The sequence below is a fragment of the Caretta caretta genome, chromosome 13, assembly GCF_965140235.1.
Source record: "Caretta caretta isolate rCarCar2 chromosome 13, rCarCar1.hap1, whole genome shotgun sequence".
Taxonomy (NCBI): Eukaryota; Metazoa; Chordata; order Testudines; family Cheloniidae; genus Caretta; species Caretta caretta.
The window spans coordinates 39,300,329-39,320,916 of NC_134218.1; the positions used below are offsets into that span (position 1 = coordinate 39,300,329).

At 52.6% G+C, this 20,588-nt stretch overlaps 1 protein-coding gene and 1 gene segment (V, D, J or C); one reads left to right on the forward strand and one right to left on the reverse strand.

Annotated features, from left to right (window-relative positions):
* LOC125622444 (uncharacterized) overlaps positions 1–8,320 on the reverse strand; it is a 49,467-nt gene extending 41,147 nt beyond the window's left edge. The window contains exons 1-5 of the mRNA XM_075118537.1: positions 8,272–8,320; positions 4,769–5,065; positions 3,990–4,307; positions 3,476–3,802; positions 2,821–3,153 (exon numbers count right to left, since the gene is read on the reverse strand). Coding sequence (XP_074974638.1) covers positions 2,821–3,153; positions 3,476–3,802; positions 3,990–4,307; positions 4,769–5,065; positions 8,272–8,320 — 1,324 coding nt within the window. The remainder of the gene's footprint in view (positions 1–2,820; positions 3,154–3,475; positions 3,803–3,989; positions 4,308–4,768; positions 5,066–8,271) is intronic.
* A 125-nt stretch (positions 8,321–8,445) lies between these two features.
* On the forward strand, positions 8,446–14,674 carry LOC125629492 (Ig mu chain C region-like). The segment is given in 7 exon segments: positions 8,446–8,518; positions 9,170–9,481; positions 9,925–10,251; positions 10,846–11,163; positions 12,317–12,652; positions 13,534–13,863; positions 14,208–14,674. Coding segments are annotated over 7 exon segments (2,089 nt in total).
* The last annotated feature ends 5,914 nt before the right edge of the window (positions 14,675–20,588 follow it).

A 20,588-nucleotide genomic window follows, 5' to 3' on the forward strand; every position in this document is an offset into this window, starting at 1 on the left:
GTCAGCTCTGACTGTGGGGGGAGAACCCTCCATACTGAGTCCACTGCCATGCTCCCTGCAGGTGTGCATGGCTTCTGGATGACGCAGGTCTCATTCCCTATGTAAAGGGGGATCCAAGGATTTGGTTGGAGTTGGTAGCTGCTTCTTAGAGACGGGTGAGATATCCCCATATAAACTGACCCCCGCATACCCCACCCAAGAGTCAGACATGTCTCAGTGCTCGGTGAGGGGTCCGTGTATAAACAGCCCCCATGTTCCATCCCAGAGGGGAAGCAACTCAGCACGGGGTGAGGGATTCCTGTAACACCTGTCCCAGAGATGGCTGCCTCTTAGAGCTGGCTGAGAGTGGAGGGAGACCAGGCTGTGTGGCTGCTTCTGGGTGCATGTTTGTGTCTCTCTGTGTTGTGTGTCTCTGTGTGTACAAACATCACCGCCCAGGCGGGAGGGTCTCTGGGTCATGCCATGTTACATGTGTGTCCATCTGTACCAGATTGAGCTCTCTCTCTCTCTCTCTCTCAGCAACCACTGCAGTCTCCTACTTTGTGTGCCCCTCCCTGCTAGCAACTGCACGGCCCCAGGAGAACAGCCCTCACACTGCTGCTGCTGGCTACGCACCCTTTAGCACCATGCGTGGAGCTCTGTCCTCGGCACTGGTGTGTTCGAGCCCTGCGCTCGCCCATCCAGCCCTGGGGCCGACACACACACACACATGTGCGTGTATGTGTGTGGGTGCCCTGTTGGGGCTAGGTAGGAGACAGAGCTCGTGTGTGGGGCCATAGAGGAGTCTGCCTCCTGTGTCCCACCCCACTGCCTGGGCCCCCTATGTCACCGGAGCTCGTGAGACTTTAGCTGAGCCCTTGCTTAGTGTCTGCTTCAGATAACAGCCCTACTGCTGGTGCTGCTTTGCGAGCACTGGGTGCCAGGAGCTGATCCCTGGTGCGGGGTGTTTGCTGTCTGTTGTTCTACCACCCCCTCCCCAGTTTCCACAGAGGGTCGGGGGTGGAGGGAGACCCCTTAGCCTCCTAGCCAGTGGGGGAGGTGTGTTTAGGGGTCGGGGAATTTGAATTGCCCTCCCTCCACTGATTCTGTCTGGAAACTCTCCCTGCTCCTCTCTGGGGTGGGATGGGATGTGGAGTAAATGCTGACCCTGACACAATGCCCCTCTGGGCATACAAAGGTTCTAGCTTAGAGGACCTTGCCTCAGTGGGATCCTAGGGATTGCTTAGCCATCCATCCATCCTTCTTCATCCATAACCATCATCTACCCATCCCTCCTGATCTGTACCATCCATCCATCCTTGCTCATCCCTCACCATCCATCCACCCTCATCTGTATCTTCCATCCACCCACACTGATCTGTACCCATCCATCCATTCTTGTTCCTAACCATCCATCCATCCAATGTCCTGTCTGTCTGTCCATCCATCCTCATCCCTCACCATCCATCTCTGCAACCCCTTGCACTTATCTATATATCCCTTTCAGTATTCATCCACCCCTATCCCTCCATCACCATTGGTACCCATTGACACTAATCCATTCATTGCCATCCATCCTTTCCCAAATATATGTAGTCAGCCATTATCATATTTACCCATCCTTTCATCTCCATCTATCACTCATTCACTATGGAAAACAACCCATTCATCCATCCACCTGCCCATCCCCATCGGTACCAGTCCAGTGCCATATGTAACTACCAATCCATTGACATTCATTTATACATCCATTCATCCCCATCTCCTCCTGTCCATCTATGACAGTCCATCTATTTATCCATCCATCAATCCTTCAGAAAGTGTACCCATCCAACATTCACCATCCATCCATCTATACCCCCACACGCACCCCTCTATCCATCCGTCCACCCATCTGCGGATCCCCATACACTTTTTCTATCCCTCGGCATCTGTTTATCCATTGGCATCCACCCTCTTTGAGTCATCCAACCATCATTCCCTGAGTGCAGTGCAGTCTAGTTGCAGGCACACTGGGTGGGCCATTCAGGACACCTGGATTCTGTTTCTAGCTCTGTCATTGACATGCTCGGTGATTTTGGGCAGGTCCCTTCCACTCTTGGTACCTCTGTTTCTCCTCCTCCTCTTTCTGTATTTAGGTTGTGAGAAGGACTGTCTCCCACTGTCTGTGCCGTGCCCATCCCAACAGGGTCCTGGTCTCAGTTGGGGGTATAGGAGTTAATTTAATCCAAATAATGATCTTTCTATTTCTCTCCTCCTCCTTGTGATATCTCTTGGTGATATCTCCTGCCCCCTGAAGTATGTATCCGTCTAATCATCTCTTTGAACACCTGGCCTTCCAACTGAGATTGGCTTGAATTTGTCTGTTCCTCTGCAGTATGTCCGTGTGTATATGTGTAACTGTGCATCTACCCCCCTCTCCATCACTGTTTCCATGCTGTGTCTGTACTCATGCATGCATTCATCCTTCCTTAAATGGCATGGACCCACATATCTACCTATCCTTCCTTCCATGGCATCTACTCACCTTTCCTTTCATGGAATCTACCCATGTATCTATGTATCCATCCATGGTGTATATGTATCCACCCATACAGGATCTGGGTATTAGCACCCCCAGCCTTATAGCATCTCGGTTTCTCCCAGCCTGCAACTTGGGACCTCGTCCACCTTGAGTGACCTGCAGTTTTCACCCAGTGACACCACAACAAGGAGACCTGGGGGTGAGCTCAGACTAGTTCCGTTTATTCACTTGTCGTCACTGAGGGCACACAGATTATTTACAGGAAGCTGTACTGGACAATGCTACCAGTGGGGCTGGGAGGAGACGTCTTCATTTACCAGAGACTTTGCTGATGCTGCGTTGGGTGAACTTCATCTGCAGGGCTTCGTGGATGACCATGCAGGTGTAGGTGTCCCCGCTGTTCCAGCTGGCCTTGCTGACTTTCAGCTTGCTGTAGAGGAAGAAGTTCGAGTCGCCATCTTTGTCCTTCATGGGCGGAGTGGTGATGTTGTCAGTCTCCTTTTCACCTTCATGGTTCTTCATCCACTGCACCGAGATGTCCTCGGGGAAGAAGCCCCGCACCAGGCAGGTGAGGCTGACGGAGTCTTCTTTGCTCCTTAGCTCCTCGTTGTGGGGGCGCAGGAGGTAGACACCCGGGGTGGAGTGCTTTCCTTCGGTGGATGGGGATGGAGGACACAGATGAGCCAAGCACATTACTCATCTGGGGCACATGGGGATAAGGATGGGGTGTGTGTGTGTGTGTGTGTAGGATGGTAGGAACATCCCCTCTCTCCTTCAGGATGGAGGGGCTAGGGACTGGGAGCTGGTATCTCTGGAGCACAATTTGAGGGTGTGGATTTGGGGATGGAAAGGGACTCAGGGGCCAGGATCCCAGGTTGTTGGGGGTTGGGGCTTCCTCTTAAGGAGCATCCCCCCCTGTTGGGGGTGGGGATAGGGGAGTCTTTCCCCTTAGGGACCCTGAGCTCCTCTTACCTGGCTTCTTGGAGATGGATTTGATGAGGGGCGAGGGTAGCTCTGAGTGCTCCACTTTGCAGGTAAAGGTCTCTCCATCCTCCCAGTCGCGGGTGAAGATGGGCATGGAGCTGGAGGCAGTGAAGGTGCCGTTGAACTGGTCACCGATGTCCAGCTGATCAGGGCTAATGGACTCTGGCTTCTCCCGGGACCAGACCACCCGGAGGCCGGAGTCGCTCGGCAGGTTGACCACCAGGCAGGTGAGCATGGGTCTCCGGGTCACGTACAGGGCGGTGGGGGATGGGGGCACCAGGAAGACTTGGATGTCGCTGGAAGATGTTGTTTCTTCTGGGGATGGGAGAGCCTGGGTCAGCCACTACGCTGGGTCTCCCCTGCCCAAGCCCATCCTGGTCTCCTCTCATGCCCTGTCTCCTAAAAAGCCCATCCCAGTCTCCCCCCACCACTCCTCTCCCACCTCGAGCCCAGCCCGGTGCCCCCTCCCCTTCCTAGGCAGCCTGGCCCCGCTCAGTGTCACCTCTGCACTTGTGGGCATGGTCCTGCTTTTTGCTTCCGGTGCCCGGGTGGTACACCTGGCAGGTGTACGTCTTGCCCTCCAGCCACTCGTCCTGGGAGACACTGGCATTGCTGCGGGTCCTGAAGGTTCGGCTGTTGGCATCCTTCTTGGCAGAGTCGGTGTCACCAGAAAGTTGCCCGGGCTTGCCGTCCACCAGCCATTCCACTGTCAAAGGCTCAGGGTAGAAGCCGGAGATGAAGCACACCAGCTGGATGGCACCTGGCTTGCTGTTGCAGGAGGAGTGGAGGACGTGCACCTCGGGTTCAATGGGGATGGGCTCTGGGAGAAGGGTGGCAGGGGTTAGTTGTTGTACAGACCCCTCCTGGGCCGCCCTCACTCCCTGCAGCACAGTGCCCCCTACTGAGCCCCAGCACCCTGTTGTCCACAGCATGGCGCCCCTTACTGAGCCCCTGACTCCCTGCAGCACTGGGCTCCCTACTGAGCCCTCTGCCCCTTTCCCTGCATTGCAGCACCCATCGCTTCTCTTTGCATGGTCTCTCTTTTTGTCCCTCCACCCTTTGGTGCGTGGTCTCTCTCTTTCCATACCCAACACTATCTACCTGTCCCCATTCACTCCCATCTCTCTGTGGTGTCTCTCTCTCTCCATCTCTCCTCCCACAGTGGTGACTCCCTCGGCTCACAGCACTGGCAGGCTCCCATCCTCTCTCCCTGCACCAGTCACCAGATCAGGGAGCTGAGAGACCCCCAACCCCTGCCCTTCCCCCCTAGGCTGTCCCTACTTGGGATTTCCTTGGAGATGCTGGAGCTGGTGGGCCGGTGTTGTACGTTGCAGCTATAGGTGTTAGACTCCCAGCTGCTGGCCGGGACGGTGACCTGGCTGCTGAGCGCGTAGAGGCCGCTGGAAGGTTGCAGCAGGGAGGGATAGGTCTTCACGCCCGAGGGGGCGACGCTTGGGCTCCACGTCACGGTGACCGGCTCGGGGAAGTATCCTTTGGCCAGGCAGCCGAAGGTGACCTGGGGGGTGTCGTCGCCGGTGCAGGAGGTCAGGGGGAAGACAGACGGGGCCGTGGGGCTAGCTGCAAAGGGAGAGAGAGCGAGGCCATGAGACGCAGCCCCTACCCCGCTCCATGCAGCACGGGGGCCCTAGCGTGGCACTGGGCCCAGCACTCAATGCCGGGGGAGAGCGTCCCCTAACGGAGCCCCACTCTCTCCATTCAGCACAGCAGACAGCTTGTGGTGTGACTGTTGACAACTGCAAGTTCTTGTTAATGTCTGTGTGTAAGTGGGTGCCTGAGATTGGAACCCCCCGTCTTTGAGGTTGAGTCACAGAGTGACCAGGAGCAGGGTCCCCAATTTAACTTGTGTTGCACAGACCCTGTTGTACTAGTGATTTTAGCTTGGGTAAATGTTATATTCTCATTAGGTTCCTAGGCAGTAACATCTTTGGCCCCTACTGGCTCGTAAGCATTTCTATGGCTCAAACGCACATTGTTAGATATCCCCAATGAGTTCCCAGGACATTACAAGAAAGACTGGGGCTGTTCAAGTCAACCCAGGATATATGGGCCCTTTGGGTTAGAGTTCGGGTTATCATTATACATAGGGGAGGAGGATTAAGGGTTAGGGTTAGGTGCTGGGGTTAAGGGCTAGAGGTTACTGTGATAGAATTAAGGGTGATGGTTTAATGGTTTGGGTCAAATACCTTTCCACTCTCAAGTTCAATATTTGTTGTGTTATGATTGGATTTCTAGCCAATTTTGTAGTCATTCAACCATCAGATTCCTACCGGGTCTGATGCCATTTCTCAGAGGGAGTTAGTGAAACTCTTGGTTCCTAACCCAAGGGACTAATTTGCAAGTTCTGATAGTTCTTGTTTTGGGATGCTTGATACTAGACTGGAGATATCAAAACTCTGGTGCTTAGAGGGTCAAGGTGGGGAGGTTAGGGTTAGAGCTGGGGTTATGGTTAGGGGTATAATTAGTCGTTAGTACTTGTATCACAGCAGTCTAGAAAACCCAATCTAGGATCAGGGACCCATTGCACCGGGAGCTTTACAGAGAAATAAGAATGAGGACTCTACTGATCCCAGGACCATTGCAGCCTAAGCGATCTAAAGTCAGGGTTGGGGGGATAAGGTTGGGACGTTAGGGTTAGGGGTTGGGTTTGACGAGAGGGTCAGAGTTGAGGGTCAGAGTTAGGGAGTAGGGGCTAGAGAGCCAGGGTTCAGGATGAGGATAGGACTATAGGGAAAGGGCGAGGATTAGGGTGTTGGGGTTAAGGAGTTGGTGCCTCTGTCCACTGGGGTTAGGGTCCTGGTTAGGGAGTTAGGACAGAGTTGGGTGTCTAAGTAGTTGGGTTTAAGGTTTGGTTTAGGGTCAGAGTTCTGGGGTTAGAGTAAAAATCCTTCCTTCCCCCAAACTCAGTAGTCGACTGGTTTTCACGTCCCCTCGCGCACAACCTTTCTAGCCAGATTCCCACTCAAGAAACACTCATATTCTAACCAATTTGGACGAAGATTTTGCTGGACACTTTCCTAAACTCTACAGGAGAAATCTCCCAAGAATTTCAGTGGCCTCACTTTCTAGAAGCCCAAACTTGAGGTGCATTGGGGAGCAGTTACCGGGGTCTGCATCTCCAGTGGGCTTTAGCCGGAGACCTCAGAGCTCATCCCCCCTGGAAAGGAAGCCCGACGCGTCACCAGCTGAATGCGCCGCAAAAACGGAGCCAACTCAACTGAAAGGCCAAATTAGGAGCCTGAACTCTGAGCTGTTGCCTGAACAGGGGCTGCCAGTTACGTCCAGCCCCAGGCAGCCAAGCTGACATCTAGCTGTGCTGGGAACTCCCCACGCTCGGCCCTCAGCATGGAGCATGAGCACAGAGCTGGTGGAGGGAGGCTGGGACGGCTCAGAGAGACATGTTCCCACACTCGGTGAGTTTAGGGTTTTACCTCTGACAAGGGACATGCTAAAGGGAAATTTATGCCTCAGTTTAGAAAGTTTTTGGTTGCAGATATTTGCGACTGGGCTAAAGAGAGGAGACAACAAAAGCCCCTTAGAAACAATTCAGCTGTTCCCCCAAACCTCTAGTTTCAGCCCCCCAACCCTGAGCACCCCATGTCTGCTTATGTCCCTGAGTCCTGACCCCCAGCCTCCTGCTAGCCCAGCCCTGCCCCCCACAACTCTGCCAGTGCCCCTCACTGCTGACCTGCAGCCCCTGCTAGCCCAGCCCTGGGCTCCCCCCAGCCCTGCCTGTGCCCCTCACTCCCATCCCACAGCCGCCTGCTATTGCAGCCCTGGCCTCCCCCCAATTCTTCTGGTGCCCCTCACTCCCAACCTGCAGCCCCTGCTAGCCCAGCCCTGCCCCCCTGAGCCCTGCCGGTGCCCCTCACTCCTGACCTGCAGCCCCGGCTAGCCCAGCTCTGGGCTCCCTCTACAGCTCTGCTGGTTCCCCTCACTCCCGACCCACAGCCCCTGCCAGCACAGCCCTGGGCTCCCCCACAGCCCTGCCGGTGCCCCTCACTCCTGATGTGCAGCCCCTGCTAGCCCAGCTCTGGACCCCTTTCAAAGCTGTTATCCCAGCTTATAGGTGGAGTGTGAGATAAGCACCTCTGTTCCCCTGTCTCTGTGGGGGGCGGGGGGCACAGCGCTGCCTGTGTTACCCATCCCGACCTCCCCAGCATATCCAGGCTCTGCAGGGGAGCCATGTTCTGCACCCTGCCCTGGTTTTGGGTCCACACAGGGGGATGTACCCCACTGCCCTTCATAAGTGAGAACAGAGCACAACAGTCCTGGCTCCCAGTCCCCACGCTCTAAGTCACTAGACCCCACAGCCCTCCCAGAGCTGAGGAGAGAACCCAGGAGTCCTGGCTTCCAGCCCCCACTGCTCTACCCACTTGTCTCAGCTCCCCTCCCAGAGCTGGGGATAGAACCCAGGAGTCCTGGCTTCCAGCACCATAGAGTCATAGAATCATAGAATATCAGGGTTGGAAGGGACCTCAGAGGTCATCTAGTCCAACCCCCTGCTCAAAGCAGGACCAATCCCCAATTTTTGCCCCATCCCTAAATGGCCCCCTCAAGGATTGAACTCTGAACCCTGGGTTTAGCAGGCCAATGCTCAAACCACTGAGCTATCCCTCCCCCCACACCACTCCCGTTCTAACCACCAGACCCCACTGCCCTCCCAGAGTTGGGGAGAGAACCCAGGAGTCCTGCTCCCCTCTCTTCAAAGTTTTCTTCCCTAAAGGTGCTCACTCTGATAGGGTTAAAACACCCCCTGTACTCACCCCAATAGCAGCCGCTTTCCTCTAATTTACTCACCAAATTATCAGCCATGGTGGGTTGCAGCCCGGCCCTGGAGACCGGGGGTTCTGTCCATGTGTCCCACTGTGGTCTGTGTCATTTGGATTGTTCATCTGAGGTTTCTTTGCCTGTCGGACATCCCCTCTTCTTCCCCCACAATGGTCATCAAAGATAATTATAGGTTGTTATCTACCAGTGACGCCCACTCAGGAGCTTTTAGTGTTGAAGCTGGTGAGAAGGTGTGAAATTGGATTGGATGGGGCGAGTGCTGTTGTGAAAAAACAACTTTCACTTGTCTCAACTTCCCCTTTTTGGCCCATATTGGTTGTTTGTTGGTTTTCACCAGAGATTCAGTCATGAAGCCTGCAGAGCGCAGAAAAGATTGAAGTCTCTGGTGTGTGTGTGTGGGGTGTCTTTTAGAGAACCTGCCATGGGGGGCGTGTGTGTGAAAAAACAGACTTTACTGCTGTCCTGGAGCTGGGGATAGAACCCAGGAGTTCTGGCTCCCAGCCCCGCCATTCTAAGCCACAAGACCCCACTCCTCTCGTAGGTCTGGGGATAGACTGATCCTGGAAAGGGAAGGATAGTGAGATAATAGCTATTCAAATGTTTCCTTGCAGCACATCTCTCTGTATGCATCACAAGCTCTTCAAGGAGTGAGTGATCTAGTGGGTTTGTGTGTGTATGGGGGTTGGGAGCCAGGGCTCCTGGGTTCTCTCCAGGACTCTGGGAAGGAGTGGGGTCTGGTGGAATAGAGAGGGGAGCTGGCTGACAGCCAGGGCTCCTGGCTCTGTAGAGCCCCCTATGAGGTTGGAGTCCCACCATTCTTTGGGTTTAGGATTCTCAGTTCTTAACGTCCTGACTTGCCTTTCTCTCTGACAGAGCTCCCACAACCCCCCTCTGTGTTCCCTTTGTTCCCCTGTTGTGACGACATTGCTGGGAGCTCCACTTGTGAGGTGACTGTAGCCTGCCTCGTGACTGGCTATTTCCCGGAGCCCGTGGACATCAAGTGGAATTCTGGCACAGTGACCAATGGGATCAAGACCTTCCCAGCCGCGGCACAGAGCAGTGGCAGGGCCTTCACCCTCATCAGCCAGCTCACCGTCCCTGCCTGGGACCTGGTGAACAACACCTACCAGTGCAGTGTGGAGCACACTCCCTCCCATAAAAAGATAGATGTGGAGATCACGAATGGTGAGCTACATTGGGATGCCAGAGAATGAAGAAAAGACTGAGGCAGAAGTGTGCAATAAAGTGTCAGAGGGAGTGGGGCAACAGAATGACAGAGTCCATGGAAGGGAGGATAGAGAAGAAAAGGGATGGATGTATGGATGGAGAGTGAAGAGGGAAAGATGTAGGGAGTGAAAGAGAGAGGGATGGATGGTATGGAGAGTGGGCTAGGTGGGTGGAGAGATGGAGATACAGAAGTATGGATGGATACAAGGAGGGATGGCTGGAGCAATGACCTAGGCAGAGTGATAGATCGATGAAATGGTGCAGAGGGAAGGAAGGAGGGAAAGGTAAAACTTTCCTCTCTCAGTTGTCATTCAGGACTTGAGCACATTGTCCTCAGAGCTGTACAAATGCAATTGATTCATGCCTCTGACCTGGTATCCATTTTCTCTCTTTGCTCCCAGTATGTGAGGCTCTCATACATCCTGAGGTTCGCCTCCTAGGCCCCTCCTGTGAGCGCAACACCTTGGAGAAGCAGCTGGAGGTGGTTTGCCTCCGCCTAAGATTCAGCCCCGGTGCAGCCAAAGTGGAATGGCTGGTGAATGGCGAGAAGGGGAACCTTCCCACCACGGACTTGTCCATTTGGAAGGGCACAGACGGCTCCTACATGGGCCAGAGCCGAGTGAACGTCACCAAGGAGAGCTGGGAGAAGGAGGACGTCTACACCTGTAAAGTGACCCACCCAGCGAGGGGAACGGAGCACTTCATGCACAACACCAGCAAGTGCTTGGGTGAGGGGCTATGGCCATGCATGGCGGGGTGGGATGAAGGGTTACTCAAAAACCAGCCTTACCTAAGGGTAGGTGGGACTGTGCCCAGATCCCAGGGTGATGGGTGACATAGAAATACAATAGTGAGATGGATTCTGGGAGTGGGTGGGGAGAGGGATGGATGGATGTAGTGATAGATATGGTGGTTGGATAGATAGATCCTGTGGCTAGAAGGATGAATGACTGGAAGGAAAGATGGATATGATGGTTGGATAGAAAGATAGGTATGATGGATGGATGGAGTGAGAAAGGGGATGTATATATGTGAATAATTATTAATAAATAGATGGAGCCATAGATGTTGCACAGGAAAGTGTAGATGGAGAGGCAGAAAGGGATTGTTAGATAGCTAGAAAGAGGCTTTTTTTTCAATAGTTTCTCTCTTCCTTCCTTCTAACATCCCATGAAATTGAGGGATCACAAAATTAGGGGAATGACAGTATCTCTCGAATCTTCTGTAACACCCATCACTGTAGTATCCTTCATGGCCCAGGGAATTCATGGAGTCTTCTGCTCTTCTTTCCCTATTGAGATGAGTCCTTTGTATTTCCTCAGCCTGTCTCGGTAACTCAGTGGCTCCATCCGTCTTTGTCACCGAGCCGTCCTACGATGACCTGATTGGGGAGACAGCCCGTGTGATGTGCTTGGTGCTGGGCTATATCTTGGTAGATGTTCAGGTGGCTTGGGAAGTGGATGGGAAAGCCAGCTCTGAGGTGGAGACAGGAGCCCCGGAACAAGCCAATGGGACTCAGAGCATCACCAGCACCCACAAAATAACCTTGGAGCAATGGAAGAGCAGGACCAACTTCACTTGCAAAGTGAAACTTCCTTGTTTTGGAGAAGTCACCCAGGATATGCCACTCATGGACACGAGTGAGTATGTCTGTGTTTAAGTCCTGACTCCCTTTGCAAACTCAGCCAAAATCACTTTACTCTTGCTCTGTGCCTGAGCCTGTAAAGTGGGGATAAGGCTCCTTGGTTTCTTTCAGCCAGTGTCTGTTTCTGGAACGGAGCTCTCTTTCACGTCCGTACATCACCTAGCGGGAGGGGGTTGCAGTCTTGGTTTGAGCCAGTAGACCCCACCACAATAATAGTAATGGTGAATGTTTTCAGACCAGCTTTGGCCATGGAAAATGAAGCCCTTGCAATTCACTAGAATCCATTAGGGTGGTGAGGAAATAGAGGAGGATCCATAAAAGTTAGATTCATTGAGTCTGAGGCCAGAAGGGATCATTCGGTCATCTAGTCAGACCTCATGTTTCCCTGGCCAGAGTATTTCACCTATTTACCCCTTTATCAAGTCCAGTAACATGTCTTTGACTAAAGCTTCATCTAGAGACACATCCCGTTTTGATTGGAACCCCTCAAGGGATGGAGAATTCACCACTTCCCTTGATAGTTTGTTCTGATGGTTTTCTTCCAATATTGTTGCCTTACAACGAATTTGAATGTGACTGGTTTCACTTTCCGGCCATTGGTTCCTGTTCTGCCTTTTCTGCTAGATTAAAGAACTTTTTAGTACCCGACAGTTTCTCTCTGGGAAGGTATTCACACACTAATCAAGTCACTTCTTCAGTTTGCCCTGAACTGAACTAATATAACTCCTTAAATCTCTCATTTACATCTGTTGAATCATCATTGAGGCTCTTCTTTGAGCCCTTTTCAATTTTTCAAACCACAGAGTTGTGAAATGGGTGCAAAGAAATCTAGAGATTTTAATAAATGTTGGGTTGCTTTCATTTGCTTTCTGGTTGGTGAGCCGGGAAGCTAAAGGGAGTGGGTGGGGATCATGTTTTCAAACTTTTCTTTGCAGTCAGTGGGGACAGACCCTTCCTTTTTTGATTAAATGAAAGCTGAGATTCCCTGGCCATCGCATGAGCTGTGGATTTAAGGAAAAACAGCAAATACCATAATAAATATGGCCAAGGTTGGTCACCCCTCACATGTTCGACTGAGGGACTCAGTGGAGACATAGTCCATCTCCGGGAGAGAAATTAGCTTCATATCACATCTCTGTCCCTTCCAGCCTACCCTGCCCATGAGCCTACTGTCTCAGCCAGTGTCTCCTGCCCGGACCCAGAGGAAACTCCAAGGAAGAGAGATTCCCACACGTTCCTCTGCGACGTCACTGGATTCTTCCCAGCAGACATCAGTTTCCGCTGGGAGCACAACGGCTCCATAGTTCCTGCCTCCCAGTACAGCAGTGGCCCCATCGTCAGATCTGGCCAGGCCTACTCCGCTCAGAGGATCTTGAGAGTCCCCAGGCCCAAGGGGGAAGGAGAAGCAGGGCCCCAGTATTTCTGCCTGGTGTGGCACATGACGCTGAATGAAACCTTGAAGGTCAAGGTGAAGGCAGGGAATTGTGAGTTGAAGCTTCCAAAGGGCGATGAGAGGGTTGTTCATCCCAATATGGTCAAGGCCCCATTACCCCCAGGGGCGAGTGAGGGAGCTAGCACCAGTTCAGGCTTCAGTGCTGGGGTTTCCAAAGGGATTCACGCTCTCAACTCCCACATCGGCTTGCAGTGAGAGTTGTGGTCTCAACCCCTGAGGGACCTTGGGAGACCAGCAGCCAGAATATCACTGCGGTAAAATATAAACAGCACCTTGTGCCTGTGTAGTGGGGAGGGGTTTCGGGGATGCAAGTTGTATCCTGAGCTCTGGATGTGGGATCTAGTACTTCCAGCAGGGGGCTGAGAGCCAGGACTCCTGGGTTCTATCCCCAGCTCTGGGAGGGGAGTAGTGTCTAGTGATTACAGCATGGGGGAAAGGAGTCAGGAATTACCATGGGCAGGTCATTTCTCCTCTCTGTGTCCCAGCTGCCATCTCTGTCATCTTCATTGAGCTCATGAATTTCAGGCTGGAAGGACCCTGAGTTGAGCAAACATGGCAGGTCTGTCCCCTGCCATGTTTTCCACAATGGGGCTTTCTCCCATCGGAGCCAGAGACCTTCAGATCTGCTCATGGGACCCAGAGACCCAAATAATAATAATTGGACCCAGGAATCCCAATCCCTGGGTGTGTTGGAAAACCTCAGCCGTCGTTCCCGACACCACATGAGATGAGGGTCCTTCCCCTTCCATCAGGGAACCCAGTGCCCTATTTCCCACCCCAATGACCCTCGGCCCCTTCCCAAAACAGCCTCTGGGCTTTGCACCCCTGAGACAGAGGCACTTAGTTATCAGCTGGTGCCTCTTGAGTATTCACCCATCTCAGGCCTCAACGCTGCCTCCTGCCCCCAACCAGGTGACGGAAACTGTAATCAACATCCTCTGGAGGTCTTTCTCCTTCCCCCTTCCCTGGAGGATCTCTACATAGGGCAGAACGCCACCATCAGTTGTTTGGTGAGTAGCATGGAGACCCGCGGAAGCCTGGAGGTCTCCTGGAACTGGGGTAGCGGTGGCTCATTGGCCATGGTCTCCAGGGAGCCGGTGCTGCAGGAAAATGGCACCTACAGTGCAACCATCATCCTGCGGGTGTGCGTGGAGGAGTGGCAGGCGGGGGAGGAGTTCACCTGCACAGTGAAGCACCAAGACATCCCGTCGGCCATTGTCAAGAGCATCCACAAGAGTCATGGTAAGAACCCTCCTTTCCCCCGTAGGGGCTGCTAGCTCCAAGCTGGCTGGCTCAGGGTGTGGGGAATGGGACCCAGGTCCTTTCGTCTCCAGGGGTGCTAGCTCTGATCTGGCGTCAGGTCAGTGAGACTAGGCATTACACATTTGTGGGTGGGATGAAATGTGCAAATCTATGAGACAGAAGGGGACGGAGCGTCCGGACTCCTGGTTTCTTTTTCCAGCTCTGGGAGCAGAGTGAGGGGTGGGGTCCAGTGGGTTATAGCAGGGGGGTTGCGTGGGGGATGGCAGCCAGGACTCCTGGTTCTCATCCCCCACCATTAACCCTTTGGTGTTTCCTTGTTGCAGCGGTCTCTCCCCGTAACCCTTCTGTCTACATCTTCCCTCCTCACGCTGAGGAGCTGGCTCTCCGGGAATCGGCCACCATCACCTGCCTGGCCTCCGGCTTCCGGCCCAGAGACATCTTGGTGACATGGACCCAGCAGGACCGACCCGTGCCCCAGGAAGCCTACACCAACATCGGCCCCGTCCGGGAGGCCGGGAAGGAGGAGCGCTACTTCATCTACAGCAAGCTCAATGTCTTGGCATCTGAATGGGGACGGGGGGACACGTACGCCTGCGTGGTGGGGCATGAGGGTCTGCCCATGACCTTCGTCCAGCGGAGCGTGGACAAAGCCTCCGGTAAACCCACCGCCGTCAATGTCTGTGATCTTGTCCGATACCGACGTCACCTGCTACTGAGGAGCAAAGCCGCGTGGGCTCCTCACGGCATATCTGAGATGGCCAGGGAACCTCGTGGGGTCTGGGATTCCTCTTAGCTTGTGTGTAAAGCTGTGGGAGCTCTGGTGTACAGAGCGTGGGCTGTGTGTGGAATATGCCCAAATAAAAATGCAGCATGCCAGAGTTTGTGTTCAATGGGATGTCTTCTTCTAGCAGGGGCCATCTCGATGTCTTATCCACCAGCCCAGCCTCCCTCCTACATCATCTCTATCCATTCACCACCCTTCTTTCTGAAGTATCTCTTACTATCCATCCAGTCTCCTTATGCATTATTTTATGCATTATCTAGATCTATTCATCAAAGCTTCCTTCTGCAGGATCTATCCATCCATCCTATCCTCTGCCATACCTTTGTCTGTTTTTCCCTCTTTACTAGCTGTCCATTTTCCTGCCCACGTGCAGTCTCTCTCTCTGCACTATGTCTGTTTATCCATCTTTCCCTTGGCAATATTTGACTTTGTCTGTTCTCCCTTTTGCAATCCCTGTCCATCCGTCCAACATCTGCAGTGTCATCTGTCTACCTTTGCGTCTACAACATCCATCCATCCGTCCGAAATTATGCAATATCCCCTATGCATCCCTCCATCCTCATGCAGTGTCATGAGTCTGGCTGCCCATCCCTCGGCAGTGACTTGCTATTGTTCATGATATTGCAGCTCCTAGATGTCCTGACCAAGGTTCGGGCCCCATTGTGATGGGTGCTGCATGAACACACAGAGCAAACATCCTTAATGCAAGGTGCTCACAGTCTCATCACAGAGAGGCTGGGAGGGGGTATTTTGGCACAAAAGGATTATATCTGGGATGCTCGAAGGGGTGAGACACCAATCTCCCCCTGGAATTATGAGTTTATTTCAGTGGCAACTAATTGCCTAAGAGTCCTTTAAAGACCCCAGCCCAAGTGGCTTGTCTCTGGTCACACTGCAGGTCAGTGGGAGAGGTGGGAATAGAGCCCTGACCCCCCATCTCCAAGACTTGTGTCTTAACCATTGCACCTGTCCAGCAATGTAGCCCTAGCCACTCTGGTGTCAGAACCCCTAGCAGATGCTTCCTCACCTGACCACATAAGGTGGAGGCAGAGCCTCCAGGAACCTGGTGTTATGTCTGCAGGGAGCTAGGCGGCAGGGTGAGACTGAGTTAGGAGCCTTCATTCCCCCCACCAGCTCTGTCCCCATTGTCCCTGGATGTGTGAACAGGTGGGTGGTGATCAGGGGAAGTGATTTCACTTCTGAGTACGGCACTGGGGAGACCGACACTGGAATACAGCATGCAGTTCTGGGGTCAATGTGCAGGAATGGTCAGAAGCGCTAACAGAATGTTAGGCTCCATTAGGAAAGGGACAGATAATAAGACAGTAAGTACCATATTGCCTCTGTATAAATCCACGGTATGTCCACAGCTTGAATACTGCATGGAGTTCTGGTCGCCCCATCGCAAAAGAGATATAATAGAAATGGAAAAGGTACAGAGAAGAGCAACAGGGCTACAGAGCAGCTTCCATGTGGAGAGATTAAAAAGGCTGGCACTGTTCATCTAAGGAGACAGCTAGGGGGGATTTGAGAGAGGTCTATACAATCATGGCGGGGGATGAGAAAGTGAATCAGGATGTGTTATTTCCTCCTTCACATAACACAAGAGCCAGGGGTCACTCAATGAAATTAAATGGCCACAGGTTTTAAGCAAACACAAGGAAGTACTTCTTCACACAACACAGAGTCAACCTGTGGATGTTGTGAAGTCCAAAAGCATAACTGGGTTCAGCAAAGAATTAGATAAATTCATGGAGAATAGGTCCACCAGTGGCTATTAGCCAAGATGGTCAGTGATGCACCCCTATGTTCTTGGTGTCCCTAAGCCTCTTACGGTCAGATGCTGGGACTGTATGAAAGTGGATTAATCACTCGATAATTGCCTCATTCTGGCCATTCCATCTGATGCATCTGGTATCAGCCACTGTTGGAAGACAGGCTACTGGGGTAGATGGATGACTGGTCCGATGCAGTACCGCCATTGTTATGTCAACATATTCAAAAAGAAGTTTGAAAAATCGGAGAGAGTGCAAAAGAGAACTAGAAAAATGATTAGAGGGCTGGAGAAAATACCTTCCAGTGAGAGATGGGAGGAGCCGAATCGGTTGAGCTTATGAAAGAGACATTCAAGAGATGGCTTCATTGATATGTATAAGTACCTCCATGGAGAGTGACCGGGGTCCCTGGTGGGCCATGCTGAGATGGCCCAAGTAGGGCATATTGCAAAGAATAGGGCAGACAATCCCCCAAACTGGTGGTTATTCTGATAGATTCACCAAACTAACAACAAAACAGCTTCTACAATGCCTTTCTGATTACCCAGAATCCAGAAATACAGTTCCCTTAAAGCAACCCAGCCTTGAGCTCCCACCCAGACAGCCAAGTCAAATATGATGAGGATTACGGAAAATCTTGTTAATCATATAAAAGTTCTGCCAATCCCAAGGGATCGGAGACATTGCCCATCAGGTCAATGAATATTTCAGATCTTACCCAAATAGATGCTTACAGCCAATTCTTATTAACTAAACTATAATTTATTAAAAAAGAAGAGAGAGAGAGAGAGAGAGAGAGAGACTTCTGGTTAAAAAGTACAGGTAGGAATAGAGTTCTTAGGTCAGTTTCATAGCAGAGATGGTTAGCTTCAGAGTTGCAACGAGTCCCTTCTAGAATCAGTTTATCAGGTTATAGTTCAATGTCCATGGCCAATATCAGGGTGATCCAGAATAGAACTGGAGGCCTCTGTCTTATGACTCAAACTTCCCCTGATGAAGCTTAAGCAGATCTGAGATGAAAGGATCAGGGCCCAAGAATTTTTATAGACCCCTGGCAGGCTACTGTCAGCCTCTTGACAGCAGGTATTCCTTGGGTGAAGGATAGTGTCTTTGAAGTAACTTCCTATTTCCTAAGCATCAGCAGTAACTAGCTACCTGGATTAACATAAAGCAATTGCCTATCTCCCACCATGTGCAGGTACTTTGCTGTATATTCTATGATTCTATATACTTCAAAGAGAATTTAAGACAGTGATATCACTATATTCACAGTTCATTTAAATGTCAATATCTCCTTTTGATTTCTGAATCAGCAGAGTACAGTGATAGACAGGAACTGTTTGGTTACATTGTCAACCTCTAACAATATATATGTAAACACACAACACCCAAAGGCGCCGACTCCGTGGGTGCTCCGGGGCTGGAGCACCCACAGGGAAAAATTAGCGGGTGCTCTGCACCAAGCAGCAGCCAAGCTCCCCCGTCCTCGTCTCCTTCTCCCACTCCCCCGAGCGCGCCATGTCCCCGCTCCTCCCCCTCCCTCCCAGCTTCCTGCTCCCCCCTGCTGCCTAACAGCTGTTTGGCGGCACTTAGGACTTTCCGGGAGGAGGGGGAGGAGTGGGGACGCCGTGCGCTCAGGGGTGGAAGCGGAGAAGAGGCAGGGCAGGGGTGGGGACTTGGGGGAAGGGGGTGGAATGGGGTGGGAAGAGGGCCGGGCTGGGGTGAGAAAAGGCAGGGTGGGGCTGGGACTTTGGTCAAGGGGTGGAATGGGGGTGGGGCAAGGGCAGTGCAGGGGTGGGAAGAGGCGGGGCAGGGGTGGGGCCAGGGGCAGAGCACCCACCGGGCAGAGGGGAAGTCGGTGCCGATGACAACATCACAAACATTATCTACTACTATGTCTCTAAAGAGAAATCTGGGGCACAGCTGGGGAACCATTGAAAGACTTGCCAGAAACAGTCAGGAGTGGAGGAGCTTCATCACAGCCCTAAATGTCAGAGGCGTAATGGGAACTGACTAACTATGTCTCTGAAGGTTGAATCTGGGTTAAGTAGCCTACTAGTTGTGTAACCCTTTCTGGCCCTGTGTCACAGCGAGAAAACACTAGGCACTAAAGGTGTCTAACTTAGTATAGAAAGGCTTAAGAGGTGCCAATGGCTGGAAGTTAAATGCAGAGAGAACAAATTAATAATAAGGCACAACATATGGAAGGAAACCTTTGGAACTAACTTCCAGTGGAAGTGGTGAAGTCTCCATCTCTTGAGATTTGTACATCCAGCCTGGGGTCCCTTCTGGAAGATATGCGGCCATCAAAGACAAGTCATTGGGCTCCATAGTGGGCTAGCTGGGTGAGATTCTCTGGCCTGTGGCATACAGGAGGTCAGACTTGATGCTGTAATGGTTCCTTCTGGCCTTAAGATCTACAAATGCACCAGTCAAGGTTTCAGAGCTAGGAAGGTCATGTCAATTATCCACCACCGAACTCTATGGCCCAGGTCATAGAGTGCGTTGGTGGGAGAATTAAGTTTTCAGCCTGTACATCCGGAGAGCTGTGGTCTTCCACTGTGGCTGTAAACCAAACCCAGAGGGAATCATTGTCTCTGGGCCACGATGTTTCAATAACTGTAGTTTCCCAGATAAAGCGGAGTGGGACTGTAATCCTGATGTCCCTTTGAGTGCCCAGGTGTGTACAAAATTAAGGAGGCTCCAGGCCATTTCCCAGGCGATGTTCATGCCATTGACAAGACACATGGACAGGCTCAGGGAATGCTGGGCTGTGAGTCCTTCCAGCTCTTGGGAACGGGTTCCCAATGGAGCCCAGGCTGGTGGTGGGTGAAAGGGGCTCTGACTGAACGGTATCCCATGTGGGATGAGTTGGGAGAGGTCTTTACTCAGTCCCCATGACACAACCACATAGACGGCTGAAGGAATTAGAAATGGGCCATGGAGACGTCTGCCTACAGGGACAGAGGTCACTGCTGTGTGATGGTGGCAGAGTCGCCCCAAGGGAGAAGTCAGTTGGGGGCCATCACGTCTGTTCCAGTGTCTGACAATATGGGGCAGCTCAGGGTGTTGCTGATGGGCTGGCCATGCCTTTGCCCCCTTTTCGTAGGGCTTGAGGGTGGGCTGGTCAGGTGTTGCCCAAATGTGGCGATGGGCTACAGATCTTTCCCCTTCTAGGAACATGGGTTGAAATGGAGTCCAAGCGGGTAGTGGCTTAAAAGTTGTTCCCATCAGATGGCCCCGTTATTAGGTGTATTCCAGTTGTGTGTAGAGGTCTCCACTGAGTTTGGGACCCCAATGTGCTAGGAGCTGCACAACCAGAAGAGCTTAATATCCAAACAGAGAAAGGGTGTGAAGGGAAACTGAGGCACAGAGAGGGGAGGTGAATTTCCTGAGGTTCTGCAGTGTCAATGACAGAGCTGGAAATAGACCCCTGGGGGTCCTGAGTCCCATCCTAGTGCTCTGTTCACTGCCCGTGGGATGATACGAGTTCAGGGAGGTCTCAGAAGAGCTCTGTGGGTAAATTCCCCAGGTCCCCAGAATAGGGATCGGGGGGAATTGGTGCTTCTGCTGCCCGGGAACTGGTCCCAGCACGGCTCAAGCTGGCATTGGCTGGGAAGATGCCGCTGTTGGATGGGTGTGCGTGGCCCCATTGAGCTATGCATTGGCAGGTCTCAGCCCAGCTCTGTTGCTGGCCTGGGGAGGGGAATCGCATGCTCGAGGTGGCTGAGGTGTGTAAAGGAGCCAAAGGGCGTGAAATTTAATGGAAGTTGGGGCTGAAATCCCTAGGCTGCTGTGAGAATTGCAGCCTGTGACAGGGGTCTCCCCCTGCAGCCTGCCCGGTCTCCCCTGGCAGGGAGCCCTCTGTCTCTGGCCCTGGACGGGGATCTCCTGCCCAGAGCCCAGATCGGAGCTCCCCGCTGTGCCCACTCAGCTCCCTGGGTTAACGAAGAGGCCTCTCTAACCGGCACGTTTGTCTCATCCCCAGCGCCTCACTGCCTAGTGGAGGACCAAGGCATCTCTGTTGAAGGAGGAGAGGAGGAATCTGACGGTCTCTGGACACCTGTTGCCTTCATTGCTCTCTTCCTGCTCAGCCTGTTGTACAGCGCCGGCGTCACGCTGCTTAAGGTAAGAGCAACAGCTGC